Here is a 27,146-nt window from a genome sequence, read left to right on the forward strand (position 1 = left end):
AAACTATTCAGATTTCATGTGACGTAAAGCAAACAGATACTTGTGGTGATTTCATTAGGCATAGGAATTCCCAGGATAATGATGAAGGAAAGCTCCAGGATGGCATCTTGCAGCAAGCTTGAAAAGGTTTGGAGCTGGAAAAAGGACTTCATATTTCAGAGAAGGATACATTTCAGGGCACAAATGTAAAACTCTTTGATTAGCTGATATATTTGAACATACTGAAAAGGGTTTGCAGTTCTGTTGGAAAGTTTGCTGCTGATTTAGTGATAAATACTTAAAAACTAAACAGATTTTTAAAATGCAGGCAATTGGTAATTCGAGAATGAAATTGCTTGAGAAAGGAAATATTATACTATGCTCTGCAGCTCAGTTGTGAATATTATTAAATGTTCATAATATCTAAATATATGTTTGTTTCATTTATCAGATTTCCAACTAAAATTATAAATTCGTTGGAAAACTAAGAGAAATAAATGTCAGGAGAATAAGGAGGGAAAGATTTTTGGATGGGGGCTTATCTACATTTTCCACTGTAAGGCGGGACAGGTAATTCTTGTGGTTTATAAATCTTGGAATGTTGTAATTTAAAAAGAAATTGGTTTATGTACTAGCATAATTAAAGGAAACTGAGAAGTATATTGATTAATATTATAGGTCAGGGTAAGTTATTTTGGTCTGGGCATGGTGGTTCATGCCTGTAATCCCAGCACTCCGGGAGGCCGAGGCAGGAGGATCGCTTGAGGCTAGGAGTTCAAAACAGCCTAAGCAGCATAGCAAAAACCCTTTTTATTTATTTATTTATTTGTTTGTTTGTTTGTTTATTTTGAGGCACCGTCTTACTCTATGGCCCAGGCTAGAGTGCAGTAGTGCAAACACAGCTTACTTCAGACTTTATCCCCTGGGCTGAAGTGATCCTCCTACCTCAGCCTCTTGAGCAGCTGGGACTACAGGTGCATGCCACCACACTCGGCTAGTTTTTGTTTATTTTAGAACTCAGGGATTCATGGATGAGCAGTATCAGTTGAGCAGGTGGCTCAGTGCTCCACAGAAGGGGTAGGAGAGGGAAACTTTGATAAGGTGTTCTTGGCATCAAGACAGTAGAAAGTACCTAGTTAGAGACTAGTTGGCAGTTTCTGATTCATAAAGTCACTGGAGGTTAGTTGGTTTCTGATTAGTTAAGCTTAAGTTCACCTTGAGTTTGGTTTCTTTTTGCTTAAGTAGGAACCTGAGTGCTGTGGCCATCTCAGCATAGTGGCCTCCCAATTCATTATTTTAATAGGGATTAAAAAGACTAAAAGTTAAGGCTCCATCCTTGACTTTTTAAAAAATCGAACCTTCCCTTAACAAATTCTATCAATTCTCCTTTCTACATCACAGAAATCTGTTGCCTTCTTTTTTTCTTCCTTAGTTCAGGCCGTCTTTATTTCCTAAGACCATTTCAGCTGCTTCCTAATTGTCCTTCCTACCTCTTAGGGTGCCTTCTCATTTTTGTTGAAGAGGTCTCCCCACCATGAACTGAAAACTTAGGATGCTTAAGCTTTTCAAAAAGTGTGAGGGAAATACATGTACAATTAACACATTAAGTGAATAATTATGTAACCACCACTTTGATCAAGAAACACACATTGCCAGTAACCCCAAAAGTTCCTTGTCTGCTATATTTTTATCACTCCTTCCCTCTCCCTTAGAAGGTAACCGGGTGTCCAACTTTTTCTTCTTTTTGACAGGGTCTTGCTTTGTTGCCTAGGCCAGAGTGTAATGGTGCAATCATGGCTCCCTGCAGCCTTTATCTCCTGGGTTCAAATGATCCTCCAGCTGTAGCCTCCTGAGTAGCTAGGACTATGGGTGTGTGCAACCATGCCTGAATGAGATGGAGTTTTGCTCTTGTTGCCCAGGCTGAAGTGCAATGTCGCGATCTTGGCTCGCTGCAATCTCCACCTCCCGGGTTCAAGCGATTCTCCTGCCTCAGCCTCCCAAATAGTTGGGATAAAAGTCATGTGTCACCATGCCTGGCTAATTTTGTATTTTTTAGTAGAGACGGGGTTTCTCCATGTTGGTCAGGCTGGTCTCGAACTCCCGATCTCAGGTGATCTGCCTGCCTTGGCCTCACAAAGTGCTGGGATTACAGGCGTGCCACCACGCCTGGCATTTTTTATTTTATTTTTATTTTATTTTATTTTATTTTATTTTATTTATTGTTTTTGAGACAGAGTTTTGCTCTTGTTGCCCAGGCTGGAGTGCAATGGTGCAATCTCAGCTCACTGCAACTTCCACCCCCCAACTTTGAGTGATTCTCCAACCTCAGTCTCCCAAGTAGCTGGGATTACAGGCACGCATCAACACGTCCGGCTAATTTTTGTATTTTTAGTAGAGACAGGGTTTTGCCATGTTGGCCAGGCTGGTCTTGAACTCCTGACCTCAGGTGATCCACCTGCTTTGGCCTCCCAAAGTGCTGGGATTACAGGAGTGAGCCACCATGCCTGGGCCATGAATAAGTTCTGAAATTTTTTTTTTGTAGTGATTAGGTCTCATCGTGTTACCCAGGCTGGTCTTGAACTCCTGATTTCAAGCAGTCCTACCACCTCAGTCTCCCAAGGTGTTGGGATTACAGGTGTGAGGCACTGCACTTGGCCTGCCCCACTTTTATGTTAACAATTCCTTCATTTACTTTATGGTAAATGCTGTAACCTAGCTTTGTCTGTTTTGGGACTTTGTGTGAGAGGAATGGTGCTGGTGTATTTTATTTCTTCCTATCTTAATTTAACATTGAAGGCGTCATCCATGTTGTTGCATATAGCTATAGTTTATTCACTTTTAATGCTATGTAATACTTTGCACAAATATGCCACAATTAATTTTTCCATTCTGTTGCTGTGTATTGGAAATGTTGCTTGCTTTTGCTCTTTTTAAAGCAATGAAGCTATTAACATTCTTGTTAGTATTTTCTGCTGTTCATATATGTGAGTCCTGAGGTTTTGGTGTGTGTGTGTGTTTTTTTTTTTTTTAATACGCTGTAAAGCAGAATTCCTGATCATAGAGAAGATGAACGCTCAAGTTAACTTTTACCGACTCTCGTATACCCACCTGCAGTTCATGTATGTTCCTGTTGGCTGAGATGTAGATGTTCACTAACATTTTGTATTATCAGTCTTTTTATTTTTTGGCAATCTTGTGGGTGTTTCCTGTTAACTTATTGGGATCTGAGAAGCTTTTCCTAAGTACCACTTAGGTTGAGCACTTTTCATATCCATCATTTGGATTTCAGCTATTGTGAAGCACTTGTTTGAGTCTCTCCTATTTTTTCTTTTTGTTGGGTTATTTAAACTTTTTTTTTTTTTCACTTTTTAAAATGTTATTATTTTTAAGACAGAGTTTCGCTCTTGTTGCCCAGGCTGGAGTGCAATGGCGCGATCTCGGCTCACTGCAACCTCTGACTCCCAGGTTCAAGCGATTCTCCTGCCTTAGCCTCCACTCCCGGCTAATTTTGTATTTTTAGTAGAGACGGACGGGGTTTCTCCATGTTGGTCAGGCTAGTCTCAAACTCCCGACCTCAGGTGATCCACCTGCCTTGGCCTCCCAAGTTATTACTATTGTTTTATGAGACTTGATCTTGCTGTGTTGTCCAGGCTGGTCTCAAGCTCCTGGGCTCAAGCAATCCTTCTGCCTCAGCCTCCCAAATATCTGGGATGACAAGTATGTGCCACCATGTCTGGCTATTTTAATTTTAAGTCTGGCTATTTTAATTTTAATAGGAGTTATTTTATATTCTCGCTATCTTCTTCCATTCTATTTGCCTTTTTTATAGGGTCCTTTAGTTTTTGAATTTGAATTTTTGAATTGTATGAATCTCTGTGGTAAGTACTCTTGTTTTAAGAATCTTTCTGGGCCAGGCATGGTAGGTAGCTCACACCTGTAATCCCAGTACTGTGGGAGGATCACTTGAGCCCAGGAGTTTGAGACTAGTGTGGGCAACACAGGGAGACCTTGTCTCAAAAAAATAAATAAACAAACAAAAAAAATAAACGAGCCAGGCATGGTGGCACAAGCCTGTGATCCCAACTACTTGAGAGGCTGATGTGGGAGGATGGCTTGGACCCAGGAGGACCCAGGGCTGCAGTGAGCCTTGATCATACCACAGCACTCCAGCCTGAGTAACAGAGCAAGACCTTGTCTCCAAAAAAAAAAAAAAAAAAAATTCTTTTAAAAGCTCTATAGTTTTTCCTTCACATTTGGGTTTTCGTTTCATCTGCAGTTGATTTGTATGTATGGTGAGGTTGCAGTCCAGTTTCACTTTTTACCTGCTGTCCAAGCCCCATTAGTGGAAAATAGTACCATTCTTTTCCCAGTGCTCACACCGCCGTGCTTATAAATTATGTATGCGTGAGTCTGTTTCTTTCTTAGCAGTCTGATTTCTCTTTCTCAGGCAGTTTTGATCTCTCTATATATTTGTTACTACCTGCACTAGGGCCGCACTTTTTTTTTCCTTTTAGAGAAAGGGTCTTGCTATGTTGCCCAATTTGGTCTTATACTCCTGACCTCAAGCTGTCTTCCTGTCTCGGTTGGTCTTGGGATTATAGGCATGAACATCTGCCTGGCCCACATTCTCTTTACAATAGTTTTTGATAGCTGGCAAAGCAAGTCCTTATGTAACCCCTCACCAATACCTGTAATTATTTTTTGGAGGCATCTTCTAATTATTTTTTAGCTAGCTGAATTATCCCATCCATAAGAATCCACGTATCAGGTTTCACAAAAAACTTGATAGGCTATTAATTGGGATTATGAGAAATTGATAAATCAGTTTGGGGAGAATATTATTATGCTTCTTTTAATGTTTTTCCTTTAAGTCAGATGGGTAGCGTGCTAGCATCCTAACAAAGTTTGAAGGAGGCACATTGCACACATGTGCCTGAAAACCTGATCATCATTCTTATGAACCACAAAAGGATCTTATGCTTTCTTCAGCGACTTGTTAAGTATAATTATTCCCGTTGGGATTTTGTATGTCTTCTCTTAAAGTTTTTCTAGGTACTTGATAGGTTATGATGCTACTGTAAATAATACTCCATTTTAACTTCATTCTACCTTTTTGTTCCTGGTAAATATAAATACAAATGTGTGGGGGTTTTTTCCTTTTTATTATTTTTTGTAGCAATGGTGTCTCACTATGTTGCCCAGGTGGGTCTTAAACTCCTGGACTTAAGTGATCCTTTCACTTTGGCCTCCCAAAATGCTGAGAGCTTTTGGCCACCATGCCTGGCCTGAATATGTTTTATATCTTAATTTGTTTTTGTTTTTTTGAGCCATGGTCTCACTCTGTCATACAGGCCGAAGTACAGTGACACAATCATGGCTCACTGCAGCCTCAACCTCCTGGGCTCAAGCCATCTTCCCACCTCATCCTCTCGAGTAGCTGGGACTACAGGCATGTACCACCATGCTCAGCTAATTTTTGCACATTTTTGTAGAGGTGGGGGGGGGGGGTCTCACTTTGTTGCCCAGGCTGGTCTCAAATCCCTATACTCCTCTGGCCTCAAATCCCTACACTCCTCTTGGTCTCCCAAAGTGCTGGGATCCTAGGCATTAGCTTCTGTGCCTGGCCCCAAATGTGTTTAAAAAGTTTTTTTTTCAGTAACTTTGTTAAATCTTTCTAATTCTAGTAACTTCTCTGTAGCTTTGTTTGGCTTCTTTTGTATCTAATACTATCATCTGTGAATAATGACAATGTTTATTATTTCCTATCTTTATGCCTTTTATTTTTCTTGCTTTATCATGCTGCCTGAACTCTCCATTGGTGAATAAAAATCAAGCCAGTGGATATCTTTATCTTATTCTGATCTCAGAAAGGAAGCTTCAACATTACACCATTAAATAAGAAGTTTGCTGTAGGATATTATGTAGATCTTTTATAAGTGTATAGATACTCCCATTGGTGAGGGAGGGATTCCTGCCCTAGGGTTATGAGGTTGGCCCAGTACATAACATCTGACACTGGACAGATGAAATTGACAACAGTTTATTAGTCACATAGACTTACATAGCCCTGGGGAGGACACTACATTGCCAGGGGGGGCCACATGATGGTTGCACTTGGAATGGAGTGAACCAACAGGGACTCTGGGAGGTAGCCTTTTTATGTATTATCATGAAATCGGGGGTGCCCCTGGTTCCCACAGGATGATGGGATTGGCTTGTTTGAATAACTCTATTGGCTGGCAAGGAACTGAAACTCAATATTTAAGCATAAGCAGAAATTGTGCCTGGTTGCTTTGATAAAGAGTATTTGGTTAAGGGACCCTATCTGTGAAAGTAGAGTGGGAAGGAGAACTTGTGGTTAGGCTGTTCAAGGTCCTCCCAATTTTGCCAGAATCAAGGTAGTACCTAATATTGAACCTCAATTCTAGGCCATATACCTCCCCATTTATTTCCTAATATTCACAGAGGCGTGTGTGTATATGTGTGTGTGTGTGTGTGTATGTGTGTATCTTTTTTATCATAGATTTTTTTTTTTTTGGAGATGGAGTTTCGCTCTTGTTGCCCAGGCTGGAGTGCAGTGGCGTGATCTCATCTCACTGCAGCCTCCGCCTCCCAGGTTCAAGTGATTCTCCTGCCTCAGCCTCCCGAGTAGCTGGGATTACAGGCATGCGCCACCACGCCTGGCTAATTTTGTATTTTTCGTAGAGATGGGATTTCACCATGTTGGTCAGACTGGTCTGGAACTCCTACCCTCAGAGTGCTGGGATTATAGGCATGAGCCACCACACCCGGCCTTAGATTTTTCTTTTAAATATACTTTTTCTTATGTATCTAGTGAAAGCATAATTTTTCCTTTAATCTGTTAGGTGGTGAGTTCTAAGAATTGATTTTCTAATAGAAAATAACCTTACTTTCCTAGGCAGAAGTCTACTTAGTGCTGTAGGATTTGGTTTGCTAATACTTTGTTTATTGCTTTTATGTTTATGAATTACCTTGGCCTGTGGTTTTTCTTCGTAATACTTCCCTTATGAGTTTTCTTGTAGAGTTAGGCGAACTTCATAAAATGGATTACAGTATGCTACTTACTTCATTTCTCTGAAGGAATTTGTGTAAGATTGAAATTAAAGTATTTCTTGAATATATGGTAGCAGTCAGGGACTGGGCCTTTCTTTGTGGGAAGATTTTAACTCTGGATTCAGTTTTCTTAAAGGTTTATCTATAGGACTCTTCTACTTGAGAGACTATGGTAGACAGTTTCTTTTTTTCTAGGAATTTGTACATTTTATATAAATTTTCAATTTTTTTTGATACAGGTAGTTGATACTAACCTCTTGGTAATTCTTTGTATCATCTAAAGTTATGAAATTTTCTTTTGCATTTCTGGTGCTGATTTTATAGGCCTTCCCTATTTCTTTCTCTTTCCTCAATATGGATTTTCAATTTTACTGGTTTCTTTGAAAAAATACATTAATAGTTCTATTTCATTTTATTAATTTTCTTCTATTTGGGTGTATTTTACTATGCCTTGTCAAAGTTTTGAGTACTTTTTTTTTTACAGTAAAATATAACATAAAATGTACTACTTTAATCATATTGAAATATATAATTCTGTGGTATTAAGTACATTCATAGTGTTCTGTAACTTTCACTACTGTTTCCAGAACTTTTTCATCATTCTGAGCAGAACTACTTTTTTTTTTTTTTTTAATTATACTTTACAGTGTGCAGGTTTGTTACATATGTATACATGTGTCATGTTGGTTTGCCGCACCCATTAACTTGTCATTTATATTAGGTATTTCTCTTAATGCTATCCCTCCCCCATTCCCTCATCCCACGACAGGCCCCGGTGTGTGATGTTCCCCGCCCTGTGTCCAAGTGTTCTCATTGATCAGTACCCACCTATGAGTGAGAATATAGAGTGTTTGGTTTTCTGTCCTTGTGGTTTTTTACTCAGAATTAAGGTTTCCAGCTTCATCCATGTCCCTACAAAGGACATCCTTTTTTTAATGGCTGCAAAGTATTCCATGGTGTATATGTGCCACATTTTCTTAATCCAGTCTATCATTGATGGACATTTGGGTTGGTTCCAAGTCTTTGCTATTGTGAATAGTGCCACAGTAAACATACGTGTGCGTGTGTCTTTATGGTAGCATGATTTATACTCCTTTGGGTATATACCCAGTAATGGGATGACTGGGTCAAATAGTATTTCTAGTTCTAGATCCTTGAGGAATCTCCACACTGTCTTCCACAATCGTTGAACTAGTTTACACTCCCACCCACAGTGTAAAAGCGTTCCTGTTTCTCTACATCCTCTCCAGCACCTGTTGTTTCCTGACTTTTTAATGATCGTCATTCTAACTGGTGTGAGATGGTATCTCATTGTGGTTTTGATTTGTATTTCTTTGATGACCAGTGACAATGAACATTTTTCATGTGTCTATTGGCTGCATAAATGTTTTCTTTTGAAAAGTGTCTGTTCATATCCTTTGCCCACTTTTTGATGGGGTTTGATTTTTTTCTTGTAAATTTAAGTTCTTTGTAGATTCTGGATATTAGCCCTTTGTCAGATGGGTAGATTGCAAAAATTTTCTCCCATTCTGTAGGTTGCCTGTTCACTCTGATGGCAGTTTCTTTTGCTGAGCAGAAGTTCTTTACTTTAATTAGATCCCATTTGTCTATTTTGGCTTTTGTTGCCATTGCTTTTGGTGTTTTAGTCATGAAGTCCTTGCCCATGTCTTTGTCCTGAATGGTATTACCTAGGTTTTCTTCTAGGGTATTTACAGTTTTAGGTCTAAGATTTAAGTCTGTAATCCATCTTGAATTAATTTTTGTGTAAGGTATAAGGAAGGGATCCAGTTTCAGCTTTCTATGTATGGCTAGCCAGTTTTCCAGCACTGTTTATTGAATAGGGAATCCTTTCCCCATTTCTTGTTTTTGTCAGGTTTGTCAAAGATCAGATGGTTGTAGATGTGTAATGTTATTTCTGAGGCCTCTGTTCTGTTCTACTGGTCTATCTCTGTTTTGGTACCAGTACCATGCTGTTTTGGTTACCGTAGCCTTGTAGTAGTATAGTTTGAAGTCAGGTAGTGTGATGTCTCCAGCTTTGTTCTTTTTGCTTAGGATTGTCTTGTCAATGCAGGCTCTTTTTTGGTTCCATATGAACTTTAAAGTAGTTTTTTCCAGTTCTGTGAAGAAAGTCATTGGTAACTTGATGGGGATGGCATTGAATCTATAAATTACCTTGGGCAGTGTGGCCATTTTCACAATATTGATTCTTCCTATCCATGAGCATGGAATGAATGTTCTTCCATTTGTGTCCTCTTTTGTTTCATTGAGCACTGGGTTGTAGTTCTCCTTGAAGAGGTCCTTCATATCCCTTGTAAGTTGGATTACTAGGTATCTTATTCTCTTTGAAGCAATTGTGAATGGGAGTTCACTCATGATTTGGCGCTGTTTGTCTGTTATTGGTGTATAGGAATGCTTGTGATTTTTGCACATTGATTTTGTATCCTGAGACTTTGCTGAAGTTGCTTATCAGTTTAAAGAGATTTGGGGCTGAGACGATGGAGTTTTCTAAGTATACAATCATGTCATCTGCAAACAGGGGCAATTTGACTTCCTCTTTTCCTAATTGAATACCCTTTATTTCTTTCTCTTCCCTGATTGCCGTGGCCAGAACTTCCAACACTATGTTGAATAGGAGTGGTGAGAGGGGCCATCCCTGTCTTGTGCCAGTTTTCAAAGGGGATGCTTCCAGTTTTTGCCCGTTCAGTATGATATTGACTGTGGGTTTGTCATAAATAGATACATTCCATCATTTATTATTTTGAGATACATTCCATCAATACCTAGTTTATTGAGAGTTTTTAGGATGAAGGACTGTTGAATTTTGTCAAAGGCCTTTTCTGCATCTATTAGGATAATCATGTGGTTTTTGTCTTTGGTTCTGTTTATGTGATGGATTACGTTTATCGATATGCATATGTTGAACCAGCCTTGCATCCGAGGGATGAAGCCAACTAGATCATGGTGGATAAGCTTTTTGAAGTGCTGCTGGATTCAGTTTGCCAGTATTTTATTGAGGATTTTCGCATTGATGTTCATCAGGGATATTGGTCTAAAATTCTCTTTTTTTTGTTGTGTCTCTGCCAGGCTTTAGTATCAGTATGATACTGGCCTTATAAAATGAGTTAGGGAGGATTCCCTCTTTTTCTATTGATTGGAATAGTTTCAGAAGGAATGGTACCAGCTCCTTTTTGTACCTCTGGTAAAATTTGGCTGTGAATCCATCTGGTCCTGGCCTTTTTTTGGTTGATAGGCTATTAATTATTGCCTCAACTTAAGAGCCTGTTATTGGTCTATTCAGAGATTCAACTTCTTCCTGGTTTAGTCTCGGGAGGGTGTATGTGTCCAGGAATTTATTCATTTCTTCTAGATTTTCTAGCTTATTTGCATAGAGGTGTTTATAGTATTCTCTGATGGTAGTTTGTATTTCTGTGGGATCAGTGGTGATATCCCCTTTATCATTTTTTTATTGCATCTATTTGATTCTTCTCTCTTTTCTTGTTTGTTAGTCTTGCTAGCGGTCTATTTTGTTGATCTTTTCAAAAAACCAGCTCCTGGATTCATTGAAATTTTTTTTTTTTTTTTTTTGAAGGGTTTTTTGTGTCTCTGTCTCCTTCAGTTCTGCTCTGATCTTAGTTATTTCTTGCCTTCTGCTAGCTTTTGAATTTGTTTGCTCTTGCTTCTCTAGTTCCTTTAATTGTGATGTTAGGGTGTTGATTTTAGGTCTTTCCTGCTTTCTCTTGTGGGCATTTAGTGCTATAAATTTCCCTGTACACACTGCTTTAAATGTGTCCCAGAGATTCTGGTACGTTGTGTCTTTGTTCTCTTTGGTTTCAAAGAACATCTTTATTTCTGCCTTCATTTCGTTATGTACCCAGTAGTCTTTCAGGAGCAGGTTTTTCAGTTTTCATGTAGTTGTGTGGTTTTTGAGTGAGTTTCTTAATCCTGAGTTCTAGTTTGATTGCACTGTGGTCTGAGAGACAGTTTGTTGTGATTTCTGTTCTTTTACATTTGCTGAGGAGTGCTTTACTTCCAACTATGTGGTCAATTTTGGAATAAGTGTGATGTGGTGCTGAGAAGAATGTATATTCTGTTGATTTGGGGTGGAGAGTTCTGTAGATGTCTATTAGGTCTGCTTGGTGCAGAGCTGAGGTCTTGGATATGCTTGTTAACCTTCTGTCTCATTGATCTGTCTAATTTTGACAGTGGAGTGTTAAATTCTCCCTTTATTATTGTGTGGGAGTCTAAGTTTCTTTGTAGGTCTCTAAGGACTTGCTTTGTGAATCTGGGTGCTCCTGTATTGGGTGCATATATATTTAGCATAGTTAGCTCTTCTTGTTGAATTGATCCCTTTATCATTATGTAATGACCTTCTTCTCTTTTGATCTTTGTTGGTTTAAAGTCTGTTTAATCAGAGACTAGGATTGCAACCCCTGCTTTTTTTTGCTTTCTATTTGCTTGGTAGATCTTCGTCCATCCCTTTATTTTGAGCCTATGTGTGTCTCTGCTCGTGAGATGGGTCTCCTGATTATAGCACACTGATGGGTCTTGACTCTTTATCCGATTTGCCAGTCTGTGTCTTTTAATTGGGGCATTTAGCCTATTTACATTTAAGGTTAATATTGTTATGTGTGAATTTGATCCTGTCATTATGATATTAGCTGGTTATTTTGCCCGTTAGTTGATGCAGTTTCTTCCTAGCATCGATGGTCATTACAATTTGGCATGTTTTTGCAGTGGCTGGTACTGGTTGTTCCTTTCCATGTTTAGTGCTTTCTTTAGGAGCTCTTGTAAGGCAGGCCTGGTGGTGACAAAATCTCTCAGCATTTGCTTGTTTGTATGGGATTTTATTTCTCCTTCACCTATGAAGCTTAGTTTGACTGGATATGAAATTCTGGGTTGAAAATTCTTTTCTTTAAGAGTGTTGAATATTGGCCCCTACTCTCTTCTGGCGTATAGAGTTTCTGCCAAGAGATCCGCTGTTAGTCTGATGGGGTTCCCTTTGTGGGTAACCTGACCTTTTTCTCTGGCTGTCCTTAACATTTTTTTCCTTCATTTCAACCTTGGTGAATCTGATAATTATGTGTCTTGGGGTTGCTCTTCTCGAGGAGTATCTTTGTGGTGGTCTCTATATTTCCTGAATTTGAATGTTGGCCTGCCTTGCTAGGTTGGGGAAGTTCTACTGGATAATATCCTCCTGAAGAGTGTTTTCCAGCTTAGTTCCATTCTCCCCATCACTTTCAGGTACACCAGTCAAACGTAGATTTGGTCTTTTCACATAGTCGCATATTTCTTGGAGGCTTTGTTCGTTTCTTTTTACTTTTTTCTCTAAATTTCTCTTCTCGTTTCATTTCATTAATTTGATCATTAATCACTGATACCCTTTCTTCCACTTGATCGAATCAGCTACTGAAGCTTGTGCATGCATCACGTAGTTCTTGTGCCGTGGTTTTCAGCTCCATCAGGTCATATAAGGTCTTCTCTACACTGTTTATTCTAGTTAGCCATTCGTCTAATCTTTTTTCAAGGTTTTTAGCTTCCTTGCGATGGGTTCGAACATCCTCCTTTAGCTCGGAGAAGTTTGTTATTACCGACCTTCTGAAGCCTACTTCTGTCAACTCGTCAAAGTCATTCTCCGTCCAGCTTTGTTCTGTTGCTGGTGAGGAACTGCGATCTTTTGGAGGAGAAGAGGCGCTCTGATTCTTAGAATTTTCAGCTTTTTTGAGCAGAACTTCTTTACCCGTTAAGCAAGAATTCCTCCCTATTGCCCCTTCCTCCTAGCCACTTGTAACCTCTTTTCTACTTTCACAAATAGAACTTTTTATTTGCCACAATTAGAAAACAGATTATTAGACTGTGGTTCATATCCATCAGCTGATTCAACTTTAGCATGTGTCTCATCCCCAGTGGCTTTTCCAGAACTGCTACCTTCACTATGAAGCTCCATGAGTTTTTACAGTTCAAACCTGGGGTTCTTCAGCATTTTTACTTTTCTACTGAAGACATCTTGGAGAGGATAAATAGATTGGCAAGCCTTTTCTGTGTCTTTTCCAGTGCTATCCGGAATCAATGTATTGACCACATCTTTCACGTCATTTGTCTGTGCCTCTTAGGTCATGATTTCCAGTATCTTCTTCTGGATTTGGCAGACCTGTTGGTGCAGAGCATAAGAGATCTTCCATATCTGATTATTGGTTTTTTCATAAAACCAACACAGAACAGATGAAACAAATAATCATCAGTAGTAGTCTTGATGTCAACATGAGCTTCAATCATGGTCTGCCATTTTTTGACCATGGAACACATTTTGTCACGGAGTAAGACCCATGCCATGGAAGTTAAATCAGGCAGCTTTTGGCCTGAACATCTTCGGTAATCAACTTGAATTTTCTAAATGCAACTTCATCATTCTGCAAGTCAACAAGACTCGCTTCAAACACATAACCCTTGAGACTGTCAGATGCAATTTTTGTTCCTTGAGTTCTGATGACTAGTGTCTTTCCGATATTTCTTGGACATAGCAGGAGTTTTCACATCATAACAATCTTTCTAAGAAAATGGATCAAATACCTTCTTGGCTGCCTTTGCTGCCTTTCGTAAGGCACTTGTTCTTGACAGTCGCTATCGTGCTGCTCCTCTTTCCTTCTGTCCTTGTGAGTTTTCCTGTTCTAGAACCTCATACAAATAGAATTATACAATATTTGTCCTTTTCTGGTCTGACCAATTTCCTTTAGCATAACGTTTTCAAGTTTTATCTATAGTGTAGCTCGTATATCAGATTTCACTTCTTATGGGTAAGTAATACTCCATTGTAAGGGTATAGCACATTTGATTTACACATTGGTCTTTTAGTGAATATTTAGGCTGTCTACTCTTTAGCTCTTATGAATAATACTGCTATGAACGTTGATGTCCAAGTATCTGTTAGTCCCTGTTTTCAGTTCTTTTTGGGTGTGTAGGAGTAGAATGACTGTTAGCTTTTTGGTGCACTACCAAACTGTTTACCATAGCAGCTCCACCATTTTGCATCGTGTCAGCAATGCACAAGAGTTCTAATTTCTCCACATCCTGGATAACATTTATTTTTCCTTTAATTTTTTGGATGAAAGCCATCCCCAGTGGGTGTGAAGTGATAAATTTCATTGTGGTTTTGATTTGCATTTCCCAAATGATGTTGAAAATCATTTCATGTGCTTGTTGGTTACTGTTTTTTTTAATCTTCTTTGGTGAAATGTCGGATAGGCACAGTGGCTCAACACTTATAATCCCAGCTATTTGGGAGTCTGAGGTGGAAGGATCACTTGAGCCCAGGAGTTCAAGACCAGACTGAGCAACATAGGGAGACCCTATCTCTACAAAAATAAAAGTAAAAAAATTTAGCCAGGCATGGTGGTGTGTGCCTGTAGTCCCAGCTACTCAGGAGGCTGAGGCAGGAGGAACACTTGAGCCCAGGAGGTAGAGGCTGCAGTGAGCTGTGATTGTATCACTGTTCTCCAGCCTGGGCAACAGGATAAGACTCTGTCTCAAAGAAAAGAAATGTCTATTCAAGTTCTTTACCTATTTTTGAATTTTTGTTGTAAAAGTTTATATATTCTGAATACTAAGCACTTGCAAGATACATGATTCGCAAATATTTTCTCCCATTCTTTGGGTTGTCTTTTTACCCTCTTGATAATGTCCTTTGATGTACTGTAGTTTTAATTTTGGTGAAGGGGACATCCTGCAAAGTAGCAGAGTAGGAATCTCTAGGAGTTAATCCTTAACATTGAAACAACCAGTAAGCTGGAAAAAATGACCAGAATCAACTTTCAGTCTGTGGAGCCAGGGGAGTGCTTGATGAAGGGAGAGGCTACTGCTCTTGCAGAATAGTTTGGGGAAAGTCTCAAATGGACTGTGCCAGCCATCAAGAAGCAAAAATAAGCCATCCCTTACAAGTTGGAAAATTACAGTTCTAAAGTTACCACAGTAACAATATCTGAGTTTATCCTGCTTGGAGCTTATTGAGCATCTTGCATGCATGGATTCATGTTCTTCATCAAATTTAGGAAGTTTTTGGGTATTAATTATTCCATATGTCGTTTGCCTCTTTCTCTTCTAGGACTTGTTTCAATGGTTTTCCATAGGTGCCTTAGGTGCTGTTAATTTTTTCTTTATTTCTTTCATTTTAATCTTCAGACTGGATAATTTCAATTTTTTTATCTTCAAGTTTGCTGATTCTTCTGCCTGCTCAAATCTACCATTGCACTGCTGTATGAATTTTTCATTTAGCTCTTAGGCTTTTCAGCTTCAGAATTTCTTTTGGGTTCTTTTCTGTAATGTGTGTCTCTTTACTAACATTCCCTTTTTGTTCATACACTCTTCTGATATGCTTTAGCTCTTTAAGCATAGTTTCTTTTACATCATTGAGCATATTTGAGACAGTTGATTTAACATCTTTGACTAGTAGTTTTACTGTCTGGGCTGTCCCAGGGATAGTTTTCTGTCAAATTATTTTTTTCTTATAAACCAGTTATGTGCTTTCTATGATTTATAATTAGTTTGTCGAGAACCAAACAATTTAAGTATTATAATGTGGTGGTAACTCTGGAAAACAGATTCTCCTTCTACTCAGGGATTTATTTTGTTGTTTGTTGAGGTCTAAAGTTGTCTATTAGCATAGTGACTTTTCCAAGCAATTTTTGTGAAGTCTTTGTTCTTTGTTATATGTGTTACTGAAGTTTCTGTCCCATTATCTCTGTATCTGCTTGCAGCTTCTCGGATATTTTTAAATGTCTAGATTTTTTAAAAATAGTGTGCATTCCTTTTTAAATGTTCTGACAGATGTCACCAGAGAAGCCGCCCTAAGCCTAAGGGGGTCAAATGTAGCCAACAGTCTCTGCTGATCCTCAGGGAACTGCCATACCAATTAAATCACACCCCAAAATTTTAGAGCACAAAGTCTTTACTGTTCACTATAGCAACAGTGAGCCACTTTAAGAATGCTGTCCCCATGTTGCAGCAGGACTATGGAATGGGTCATGGTAGCTGGTTTATGCATGCCAGTCTCTTACAAAGGTAAGACAGTCACGTTGATAATACCAATAACCTTATCACAGCTGTCTAAAATAGGCATTATTTCCCAATAGTCTAATACAAGTCCATCTTCCATTTTTCCCCTTTTCCCAAAAATGCCCTTTATATCTGTTTATTCTTGTTATTATTATTATTATTTTGGAGATGGAGTTTCGCTGTTGTTGCCCAGGCTGGAGTGCAATGGCGTGATCTCAGCTCACTAGAAACTCCGCCTCCTGGGTTCAAGCGATTATCTCGCCTCAGCGTCCCAAGTAGCTGGGATTACAGGCGCCCGCCACCACGCCCAGCTAATTTTTGTATTTTTAGTAGAGACGAGGCTTCACCATGTTGGCCAGTCTGGTCTCAAACTCCTGACCTCAGGTAATCTGCCCGCCTCCACCTCCCAAAGTGCTGGGATTACAGGCATGAGCCACCAAGCCTGGTGTTATTATTTTTTAAATAGAGACAGGGTCTCACTGTGTTGCCCAGGCTGCTCTTGAACAGCTGTCCTCTAGTGACCCTCCCGCCTTGGCCTCCCAAAGTATTAGGATTACAGGCGTGAGCCACCACACCTGGCCATGTTTCTCTTAATCTGGAATTACTTCTATGATTAATATGAGTGGTGACTCATGCCTGTAATCCCAGCACTTTGGGAGGTTGAGGCAGGAGGACCACTTGATGGCAAGAGTTCAAAACCAGCCTGGGCAACAAAGCAAGACCCCCATCTGTATTTTAAAAAAGAAAAAAAGAAGAAACAACAACAAAAAGAAAGAAGTTAAACCTTACAATAAGGAGTGTGTCAACTACAACTATACCAATATAGCTCTTTTTGACCTATCAGGCAAAAATCCAAATGTTTGTTAACATACTCTATTTGAGACTTTGAGAAACTGGATATTGTTATACATTTCCAATAAGTGCATTTGGTTGTTTCTAACAAAATTGCAGGTTCTTTTATCCTTTGACCCACAAACCCACTTCTAAGAATTTATTTTAAGGGTACATCTGCCACTAGTAAAGTGACATGTAGACAGAGTTATTCATTGAGTCATCATTGTAATAGCAGAAGATGGAAAATAAGCTGTAAAAAAGACTGAGGTACATACAATGTGGGGGGAAAAAGAATGCAGGTAGATCTGTATTTACTGTTTTGGAGTGATCACCAGGATGTATTGTTAAGTGAAAACAACAACAACAACAACAAAAAGCTGCAGTATAGTGTTTTTTGCAAGAAGAACTTCTAGGAAAAAGGGAAAAGAACACCCAGATACCAGAAAACACGGCTTAATAAAAATGATTATTTATAGGGAAGGTGAAGTAGGGCAAATGGATTTGAGTGATAAAGATGGAAGAGATTTGCTATACTTATTTAATACAGTTTTTTACTTTTGAACCCACATAAATGTTTTACATGTTCAAAAATAAGTTTATATCTAAACAAAAAGTAAACTCTAAAAGTAGTGAACCTACAAAATGTATCAAATTGACAACATAGCAGCATATTGTGGGATTTTATTATTGATTCTGACAGTCTGTTTCAACTAATGCATCTTAGTCTTTAACAATATTTCTGCTGGATTTAGGATTCTAGTTAGGCAATTTTTGCACTTGGAAGACAGCCTTCTACTGTCTTCTGACTTATGTTGTAGCTGACGAGAAGTAGGCTAACAGTCCTACTTTTGTCTTTTTTCATGATAATTCATCCTTTTTTCTTTGTATTTAAGGCTTCTCTTTGTCTTTGATTTCTGCAGTTTTAGGATGGCATATTTGTTTTCTTTATTTTTTTTTTTACAGTGATAGGGTCTTATTGTGTTGCCCAGGCTAGTCTCAAACTCCTGGCCTCAAGCAATCCTCCTGCTTCAGCTTCCCAAAATGTTGCAATTACAGGCATGAGCCACCATGTCCAGTCTAGTGTGATATATTTAGATGTTAGTTTCTTTTTATTCTACTTGGAAGTCATTGGACTTGGGAAACTTGTAGGCTCTGTTACTTCACTTCTACAAAATTCTTGCCCATTTTGTTTTCTCTCAGTCCATCCTTTTGAGACTCTGATTAAATGCTTGTTATATAATCTATATGTATATGTCTGTTTTTGGACTCTATTCTGTTTCATTGTTGGTATTTCTCTCCTTTCTCGAATACCACTCTGTTTGAATTACTGTAGCTCTATCCATAGTAAATCTTGAAATCAAGGAGCATAAGTCCTCCAAATTGGGTATTTTTTGAATTGTTATTGCTATTCTCTGTCTTTTGCATTTTCATTAAATTTTGGTGTCAGTTTGTCAGTTACTACAAAAAGATACCCTGCTGGGATTTTAATTGGGATTGCATTGAATCTTGAGGTCAGTTTGGAGACATGGAAAATCTCGACCGTATTGAGTCTACCAATCTAATAATGTTTTTAATGTCTCTATTTAAGTCTTCTTTAATCTTCGTTTTGTGGTTTTTACTATACATGTCCTGCATATCTTTTGTTAATATTACCCCTATTTTATGTAGCGTTTTTTGGGGAATGCTTTAGGACTTTTTGCTTATACAATCACATCACCTGTGAATATAATTCTTTCTTTCCAATCTGGATTTTTTTTTTTTAATTGTGTCTTTTTGCACTCACTAAAACAGTTCTGAATAGAAGTGCTAAGAGTACACATCCTTACCTTCTTCCCAGTGACAGCAGAAAGGATTCTGTATTTCATCATTAAATATATATTAGCTGTAGGTTTTTCAGAGATGGTCTTTATCAGGTTGAAGAAGTTTCCATCTCTTCTTAGGTTCTTGAAAGCTTGTTGTGGATAGGTGAATTTTTCAGATTTTTCCCCCCTTTTTAAATTGTATTTCCTTTAGTAGAGATGAGATCTCACTATGTTGCCCAGACTGGTCTTGCAACTCCGGGCCTCTGGTGAGCCTCCTGGCTCAGCCTCGCAAAGCACTGAATTTCAGGCATGAGCCACTGTGCCCAGCCAAAATTTTCAGCTTTTTTTTCCAGATATATTGAGATGATCAAATGTGGCTTTTCTCCCTTATTTTATTAACATAATAAATTATTTGAATGCTCATCCAACCTTGTATTTCAGGAATAAACCCTACCTAATCATGATGTATATGTATTTTTATATATTTCTGGGTTTGATTTCCTAGTGTTCTGTTAGTGATTTTTTTGTTAATTATAAGAGAGATTGGTCTATAATTTTCTTTTCTTGTAATGACGATCCGATTTTAGTATCAGGGTAATACTGGCCTCATAAAATAAGGTTGGAATTACCTCTTTTCTGAAGGAGTTTGTTTAGGGATGCTCTTATCTTTAAATGTTGAATATAATTCACCAGTGGAGCCCTTTGGATATAGACTTTTCTTCGTGGGAAGGTTTTTTGTTTGTTTGGTTTGGTTGGATTTTTTTTGTAGAGAAGGGGTTTCACCATGTTCCACAGGCTGGTCTTGAAATCCTGGGCTCAAGCAATCCTCCCACCATGCCTGTGGTTTTCAATCACAAATTCAATTTTTTTTTTCTTTTTTCTTTTTTTTTTTTTTGAGAAGGAGTCTTGCTCTGTCGCCCAGGCTGGAGGACAGTGGTTTGAACTCGGCTCACTGCAACCTCCACCTCCCAGGTTCAGTCTCCTTGCCTCTGCCTCCTAAGTAGCTAGGATTCAGGTACCTACCACCACGTCCAGCTAAGTTTTGTATTTTTAGTAGAGACAGGGTTTCACCATGTTGGCCAGGCTGGTCTCGAACTCCTGACCTCAGGTGATCTGTCTGCCTCGGCCTCCCAAAGTGCTAGGATTACATGTGTGAACCACCGCGCCCAGCCTGTTGATTGGCTTTGGAGACAATGTCTGGCTCTGTCACCCAGGCTGGAATGCAGTGGTGCAATCTCAGCTCACTGCAACCTCTGCCTCCAGGGCTTAAGCCGTCCTCCCACCTCAGCCTCCCAAGTAGCTGGGACTACAAGTACACGCCACCATACCTGGCTAATTTTTTATTTTTATTTTTGTAGAAATGGGGTTTCACCATATTATCCAGGCTGGTCTTGAACTTCTGAGTTCAAGTGATCTGCCTGCCTCGGCGGTCTAAAGTGCATGAGCCTCTGTGCCTGACTCTGTGTGGTTTTTTTATTTTTATTTTTACTTATTTATTCATGTATTTTTTGAGACAGGGTCACCCTCTGTCACCCAGGCTGGGGTGCAGTGATGCAATCTCGCCTCACTGCAACCTCCACCTCCCGGGCTCAAGCCATCCTCCCACTTCAGCCTCTTGATCCTGTCATTCAACTCACTTGAGTAATTGGAACCACAATCACATGCCACCACACCTGGCTAATTTTTGTTATTTTTTTTTATTTTTTTGAGATGGAGTCTCACTCTGTTGCCCAGGCTGGAGTTCGGTGGTGCGATCTTGGCTTACTGCAGCCTCTCTCCCTCCTGGGTTCAAGCAATCCTCCTGCTTCAGCCTCCTGAGTAGCTGGCATTACAGGCATCTGTCGTCATGCCAGGCTAATTTTTGTATTTTTAGTAGCGACACGGTTGAACCATGTTGGCCAGGCTGGTCTTGAACTCTTGAGCTCAAGTGATCCTCTCACTTTGGCCTCCCAAAGTACTGGGGTTATAGGCATGGCCCCTGTGCCCAGCCCCCTGTGTGGGTTTAGTTATAAATTTATTTACACATGTTTTATTTTCCTGTGTATGTTATATCTTGTGAATATCTCGTGCATGCTTAAAGAATGTGCCTTCTGCTCACATTGTTTTTTTTCTCTTTCTCTTTCTTTTCTTTTTTTTTCCCCCCCAAGATAGAGTTTCGCCCAGACTGGAGTGCAGTGGTATGATCTCAGCTCACTGCAACCTCTGCCTCCTGGCTTCAAGCAGTTCTCCCTCCTCCTCCCGAGCTGGGATTACAGGCATGCGCCACCATGCCTGGCTAATTTTGTACTTTTAGTAGAGATGGGGTTTGACCAGGCTGGTCTTCAGCTCCTGACCTCAGGTGATCCTTCTGCCTTGCCCTCCCAAAGTGTTGGGATTTCAGGCATGAGCCACCACGCCTGGCCTGCTCACATTGTTTTTTTAAATGTCAGTTGGATCAGGTTTGATTCTTTTGTTCAAGTCTTCTATATGTTTACTGATTTTTCTGTCTACTGCTCCATTGATTTCTGAGAGGGGAGAGTTGAAATCAACAAATGGAATGTGGATTTGTCGGGTTTTTTTTTTTAGCTGTATCAATTTCTACATTATTTTTTCAGAAGCCCTGTTAATTAGATGCATATGCATTTAGGATTATGTCTTGATGAGTTAACCCCTTTATCATTATTCAATGTTCTCACTTTATCTCTTGTAAATAGTCCTTGTTCTGAAGTCTGCTTTGTCTGAGAGCATTATTAAGTCCTCCTGGTTTCATGTTATGAAGGATGTTCACTGTGTACTAGTTACCATTTTAGCTCACTATATCTTGGGCTGCATTTTTACTACTTGCCTGAGTCCAGTGAGTCAAAACATTCATAAGCAGAACAACTTACATGAAGCCCAGTTTTATTACCCACAGATGGGCAGCAAGGGACAGGAGAAGCCTAGCATTCATTGCAAATCAGTCCCTCAAGGCTTGGGAAAGCTGCCCAGAGTGGATAGTCTGTGGACCACAGCTAGGGGACCCAGGAAAGAAGGTTTATGTCCCAAGGGCAACATGATTCACTGGGCTAAAGATTAGAGGACATCCTGTTTGAGGTGGAGGGAGTGACAGGAACAGAAACTGAGGCTCTTCGAACCAGCTCCTCCTTGTCTCAGAATGCTTCATTCCCAGCATGTTATACAGTTACACAGAGGTGTGGGGCAGAGCAGGGAACTGGCTTGATTCAAAGCCACCTGGAGCATTGCCCTGTACGTATGCTTATTGTTTGAATGTGTATCTGTTAGCATCTTGTTTGTTTTTTTTTTTTTTTCCTTTAACCTCTCTCTATATTTGAAGTAGATTTCTTGTAGATAGCATTTACTTGTTTTTTGTTTTTTTGTTATTTATGTATGTAGGAGTCAAAACCATTAGTGGTATTGACAGGACCACGGACAGCACTATTTGGCTTTTTATATATATATATCTTCTCCCTTGTCTGCTGTGGATGTTGGAATAAAGTTGCCAGATTGGTGGTGATCCATCTCATGATCCTGTCATTTAACTCACTTGTGTTGTGATCTACCATGTGTAATAAGAGACTTTAAATCCACGTACATCTCTTTTGTGGAGCTGGGCAGTCAAAGAAGTACGAGCCATTCCTAGCACATAATGTCAAAACATAAGCCCTGCATTATGCTTAGGTTTAGAAACTAAAACTTCACAGAAAGGAGATAACAAATCATATTCACATCTCAAAACCCAAAAGCTTGAAACATTTCATTTGTAGAAAAAAGGAATAAGAGGCCAGGTGTGGTGGGTTATGCGTGTAATCCCAGCATTCTGGGAGGCTGAGATAGGCGGATTGCTTGAGTCCAGGAGTTTGAGACCATCCTGGACAACATAGTGAAACTCTGTCTCTACTAAAAATCCAAAACAATTAGTGGAGTGTGGTGGCACAGGCCTGTAGTCCCAGCTACTCAGGAGGCTGAGGTGGGAGATTCACCTGAGCCTGAGAGGTGGAGGCTGCAGTGAGCCAAGATCATGTTGTTGCATTCCAGCTTGGGCAACCAGAGTGAGACCGTCTCCCCCCCGCCAAAAGGAAAAAAAAGAAATAAGGCCAGGCACCATGGCTTATGCCTGTAATCCCAGCACTTTGGGAGGCCAAGACAGGAGGATCCCTTAAGCCCAGGAGTTTGAGAGCAGCCGGGGCAATATAGTGAGACCCTGTCTGTTCATAAAAAAATAAAATTATCCAGGCATAGTGGTGCAATTTTGGCAATTTTATTGTATAAATATCATAGGGTGTACTTACACAAACCTATATGGTATAGCCTACTGCACACCAGGAGAATATGGTACAGCCTGTTATTCCTAGGCTACAAATCTGTACAGCATGTTACTGTACTGAATACTGTAGTGTTCATCTGTAACACAATGGTATTTGTACATCTAAACATATCTAAAACCTAGAAAAATACAATGTAAAAGATAAAAAATAAGGTACGCCTGTATAGAGCACTTATGAGTGGTGCTTGAAGGACTGGAATTTGTTCTGGGTGAGTAGGGTAGTGAGTGATGAGTGCATATGAAGGGGGCCTAGAACATTATGTACTTTTATATGACTGGCAGCTCAGTAGGCTTGTTTATACCAGCATCACCCTAAACACATGAGTAATGCATTGCACTTACAATATTATCAATATTACCGCAGCTTTCACTAGGTGATAGGCATTTTTCAGCTCCATTTTATTTATTTTTATTTATTATTATTATTATTTTTTGAGATGGAGTCTCACTCTCTTGCCCAGGCTGTAGTGCAGTGGTGCGATCTCGGCTCATTGCAACCTCTGCCTCCTGGGTTCAAGCAATTCTCCTTCCTCAGCCTCCCGAGTAGCTGGGACTACAGGCACATTCCACTGAACTCGGCGAATTTTTGTATTTTTAGTAGAGACAGGGTTTCCCCATGTTGACCAGGCTGGTCTTGAACTCCTGACCTCAAGTGATCCACCCACCTCAGCTTCCCAAATTGCTGGGATTACAGGTGTGAGCCACCACACCTGGCCTTCAGCTTCATTATAATTTTATGATACCACTGACATATATGTGATCCATTGTTGGCTAAAAAAATGTTATGCAGTGGCCAAGCGAGGTGGCTCACGCCTGTAATCCCAGTACTTTGGGAGGCTGAGATGGATGGATCACAAGGTCAGAAGATCAAGATCATCCTGACTAACATGGTGAAGCCCCATCTCTACTAAAAATACAGAAAATTAATTTTAAAATTAAAATTAAATACAAAAAATTAACCAGGCATGGTAGCGGGTGCCTGTAGTCCCAGCTACTTGGGAGGCTGAGGCAGGCAATCACTTGAACCAGGTAGGCAGAGGTTGCAGTGAGCCAAGATCGCACCACTGCACTCCAGCCTGGATGACAGAGCGAGACTCTGTCTCAAAAACAAAAAACAAAAAAACCCAGCAACAACAACAACAAAAAACCCGTCGTGTCATGCAGCTCATGATTGTATTTACTGTGCAATATGTAGTGCTTTGTTTTTCTATTACTGAAAAAAAGACACACCTGGGGCTTGGGAATGACGTTCTGGTAGAGATGTAAATTTGGGATTTACTAACATTTGGTTTCAATTGGTCCTTATAAGGCAGAGGTATATCCATGACTCAGAATTTATTTGTAGCCTTAGAGATCATACTTTGAGGGAGTCAGTGTAGATGAGATTGTGCTGGTCCTCATTTACCTGATTCAGAAAGAACCAGCTATTGTCATCTGATTTTAGTTGGACAGTACAGGGCTTACTGCCCAGGTTTACCAGCTACCAACCGAGGCTAGATCTGTTCTGTGCATTTACTCATATAAAATCCTTACAACAATCCTGCCTCAGAGTTGTTCTAATGGAAGTGGAATATTGAGCACAATAACTAGAACACAGCAAGTTCTCAATAGGATAACTATCGTCATGATTATCATGTATTACTCTTTTACAGAAGACGAAACAGAGGCTCAAAAAGATTGATTAGGAGGAGTTACAGAGCAATCGAGCCTGGGCACAGTGGATCACGAGGTCGGGAGTTCGAGACCACCCTGACCAACATCATGAAACCCCGTCTCTACTAAAAATACAAAAATTAGCCGGGCGTGGTGATGCATGCCTGTAATCCCCAGCTACTCAGGAGGCTGAGGCAGGAGAATCGCTTGAACCAGAGAGGCAGAGGTTGCAGTGAGCCAAGATCGCACCATTGTACTCTAGCCTGGGTGACAGAATGAGACTCCGTCTCAAAAAAAAAAAAAAAAAAGGAGTTACAGAGCAATCAATGAAGAGGGCTGATCTAGGTCTTGTACAGTTTTAAAGTCTATGCTGTATCTCCATTTTAATACTTACCATGTAGAGTGTGCACATGCATGTCATTAGTGGTTGTGTGACCACAGGCCAGTCATAGCACCCAGTTTCCTCATCTGTAAAATGGGGGTAACACTTCATGTTTTATGTAGAATGTCTAGAGTTCTTAGCTGTGTGAAGCTGGAGGCATAATGAAAATTAGGTTTACTCCATCTTTCTTTTCTCTGAAATGCATTGTGACATCTTTCCAGATTTCAAGTATTAATTCTTTGCCAGTATTGTGTGTTTACAATAGATCTTCCAGCTTGAGGCTTGTCTTCTCATTTTGTTCATGGTAGTATTTTCACTAGCTGTAGTTTTGTAACAAAGAACTGTAACAAAGGTGGATATATTAATCTTTCCCTTATAGCTCTTGCTTTTTGTATCTTGCTTAAAAATTTATTCCAATAAATTTGTACTCCAAGGTCACAAAGATATTCTCTTACATTTTCTTGTGAAAGTCTTATAGTTGTTAATCTACTCAAAATAGTTTTTTTTTTTTTGGATCAAAGTAGGGATCTAATTTCATTCCCCACCCCCAATAATTGTTCCAGCAACATGGAAAGTTCATCCCTTTCCCCACTGATTTCTAGTGAACATCTGATATATATAAAGTGTACATTTATGTAAGCCTTACAAAATATCACACCATTTTAATTGTTATAGCTTTATATATAGTAGGTATTATTAGTTGGGAGGCATGTCCCCTCAGCTTGTCAGAATTCTATGGAAATTTCCTTTGGGATTGTTACTAGAGCTGCATTGAATCTATAGATATGGTTGTGGGAGTATTGGTATCTTTACCATCATGAACATGCTTTCTTCATGATTTAGATATTTTAAAATGTTTTTAAATATAGCTTAATATTTTCCTGCACAATAACCTTCACAATCTTTTAAAATTTATTTCTAAGTGCTTAATGCATTTTTGTTGCTATTGTAAAAAAAGATTTTTAATTAAATTTTTGTTTGTTATTTGTTTATACAAATGAAATTGGCCTTTGGATTACTTTGTGTTTGTTCTTTCATTAAAAAATCTATCTGGGAACCTTACTGCAGTCTTCCATAGTATAAATTATATGGCATCAAGTTTATATTACAGTTTTAACTCATTTGTTATTATTTATTGTTTTACCAAGCACTACGAAAGACTATTGTTTTTTGTTCAAAGGAATACTATTTGCATTTGTTAAAAGGAAATGGTGTTTCACAATCTCTGTGGAGATTTTAAACAAAAGGAGCATGTCTCTGTTCTACTTCCAGAAATCCTCATTTTGTAGCTCTAGAGAAAACCTGAGCTGCTTGTTCTTTTGAAAATCTCCCATATGGTTCTGTACATTTCTGTTGGAAAACCACTGCTAGAGAAGTTGCTAAACAGTAAAAGCATTTAGCCCATGGTGATGTGGGGGAAGGGAGGCATTTCATTTAAAATTATGAAGAATTTATGCATCGTTTAGTATTTCATGTGTGATGTATAGATAAAATCAGTATATTTACATAGACAATTGTTTTTAAGTGACAGCAGGTATGAATTTAAAAAGAATGGACATTGAAAAACAACCAAGTCACAGTTTGAATGGGATGTGTTGGTTAAGTACTCAGTATATTTGTATTAAAACTTAGAATATAATTTTGTTTTTCCCAGTTGGAGTCATTCGATGCCCAGTTTGCAGCCAAGAATGTGCAGAGAGACACATCATAGATAACTTTTTTGTGAAGGACACTACTGAGGTTCCCAGCAGTACAGTAGAAAAGTCAAATCAGGTAAGTGTATTACGTCTTGAACCTTTTGCCAGCTCTTTTTTTTTTTTTTTTTTTTTTTTTTTGAGACGGAGTCTCAACTCTGTCGCCCAGGCTGGAGTGCAGTTGGTGCAATCTCGGCTCACTGCAAGCTCCGCCCCCCGGGTTCATGCCATTCTTCTGCCTCAGCCTCCCAAGTAGCTGGGACTACAGGCGTCCGCCACCACGCTTGGCTAATTTTTTGTGTTTTTAGTAGAGATGGGGTTTCACTGTTTTAGCCAGGATGGTCTCAATCTCCTGACCTCGTGATCCTCCTGCCTTGGCC

At 39.4% G+C, this 27,146-nt stretch overlaps 1 protein-coding gene, 1 non-coding gene and 1 pseudogene across 3 annotated transcripts in view; 1 reads left to right on the forward strand and 2 right to left on the reverse strand.

Moving 5' to 3' along the window:
- The window catches only part of LOC103226979 (transcription intermediary factor 1-alpha), a 121,911-nt gene that overhangs the window by 16,790 nt on the left and 77,975 nt on the right, over positions 1-27,146 (forward strand). For both annotated transcript variants that reach the window (XM_073009379.1, XM_073009380.1), the window contains exon 2: positions 26,727-26,845. In XM_073009379.1, the coding sequence (XP_072865480.1) occupies positions 26,727-26,845 (119 nt within the window). The remainder of the gene's footprint in view (positions 1-26,726; positions 26,846-27,146) is intronic.
- LOC119621640 (small nucleolar RNA U13) lies at positions 4,849-4,952 on the reverse strand. The gene has a single exon (XR_005238184.1). It is a non-coding gene; the product is annotated as a small nucleolar RNA U13 (small nucleolar RNA).
- LOC119621599 (small ribosomal subunit protein eS1 pseudogene) lies at positions 12,284-16,198 on the reverse strand (annotated as a pseudogene).

Source organism: Chlorocebus sabaeus, chromosome 21, assembly GCF_047675955.1.
Source record: "Chlorocebus sabaeus isolate Y175 chromosome 21, mChlSab1.0.hap1, whole genome shotgun sequence".
Classification (NCBI taxonomy): domain Eukaryota; kingdom Metazoa; phylum Chordata; class Mammalia; order Primates; family Cercopithecidae; genus Chlorocebus; species Chlorocebus sabaeus.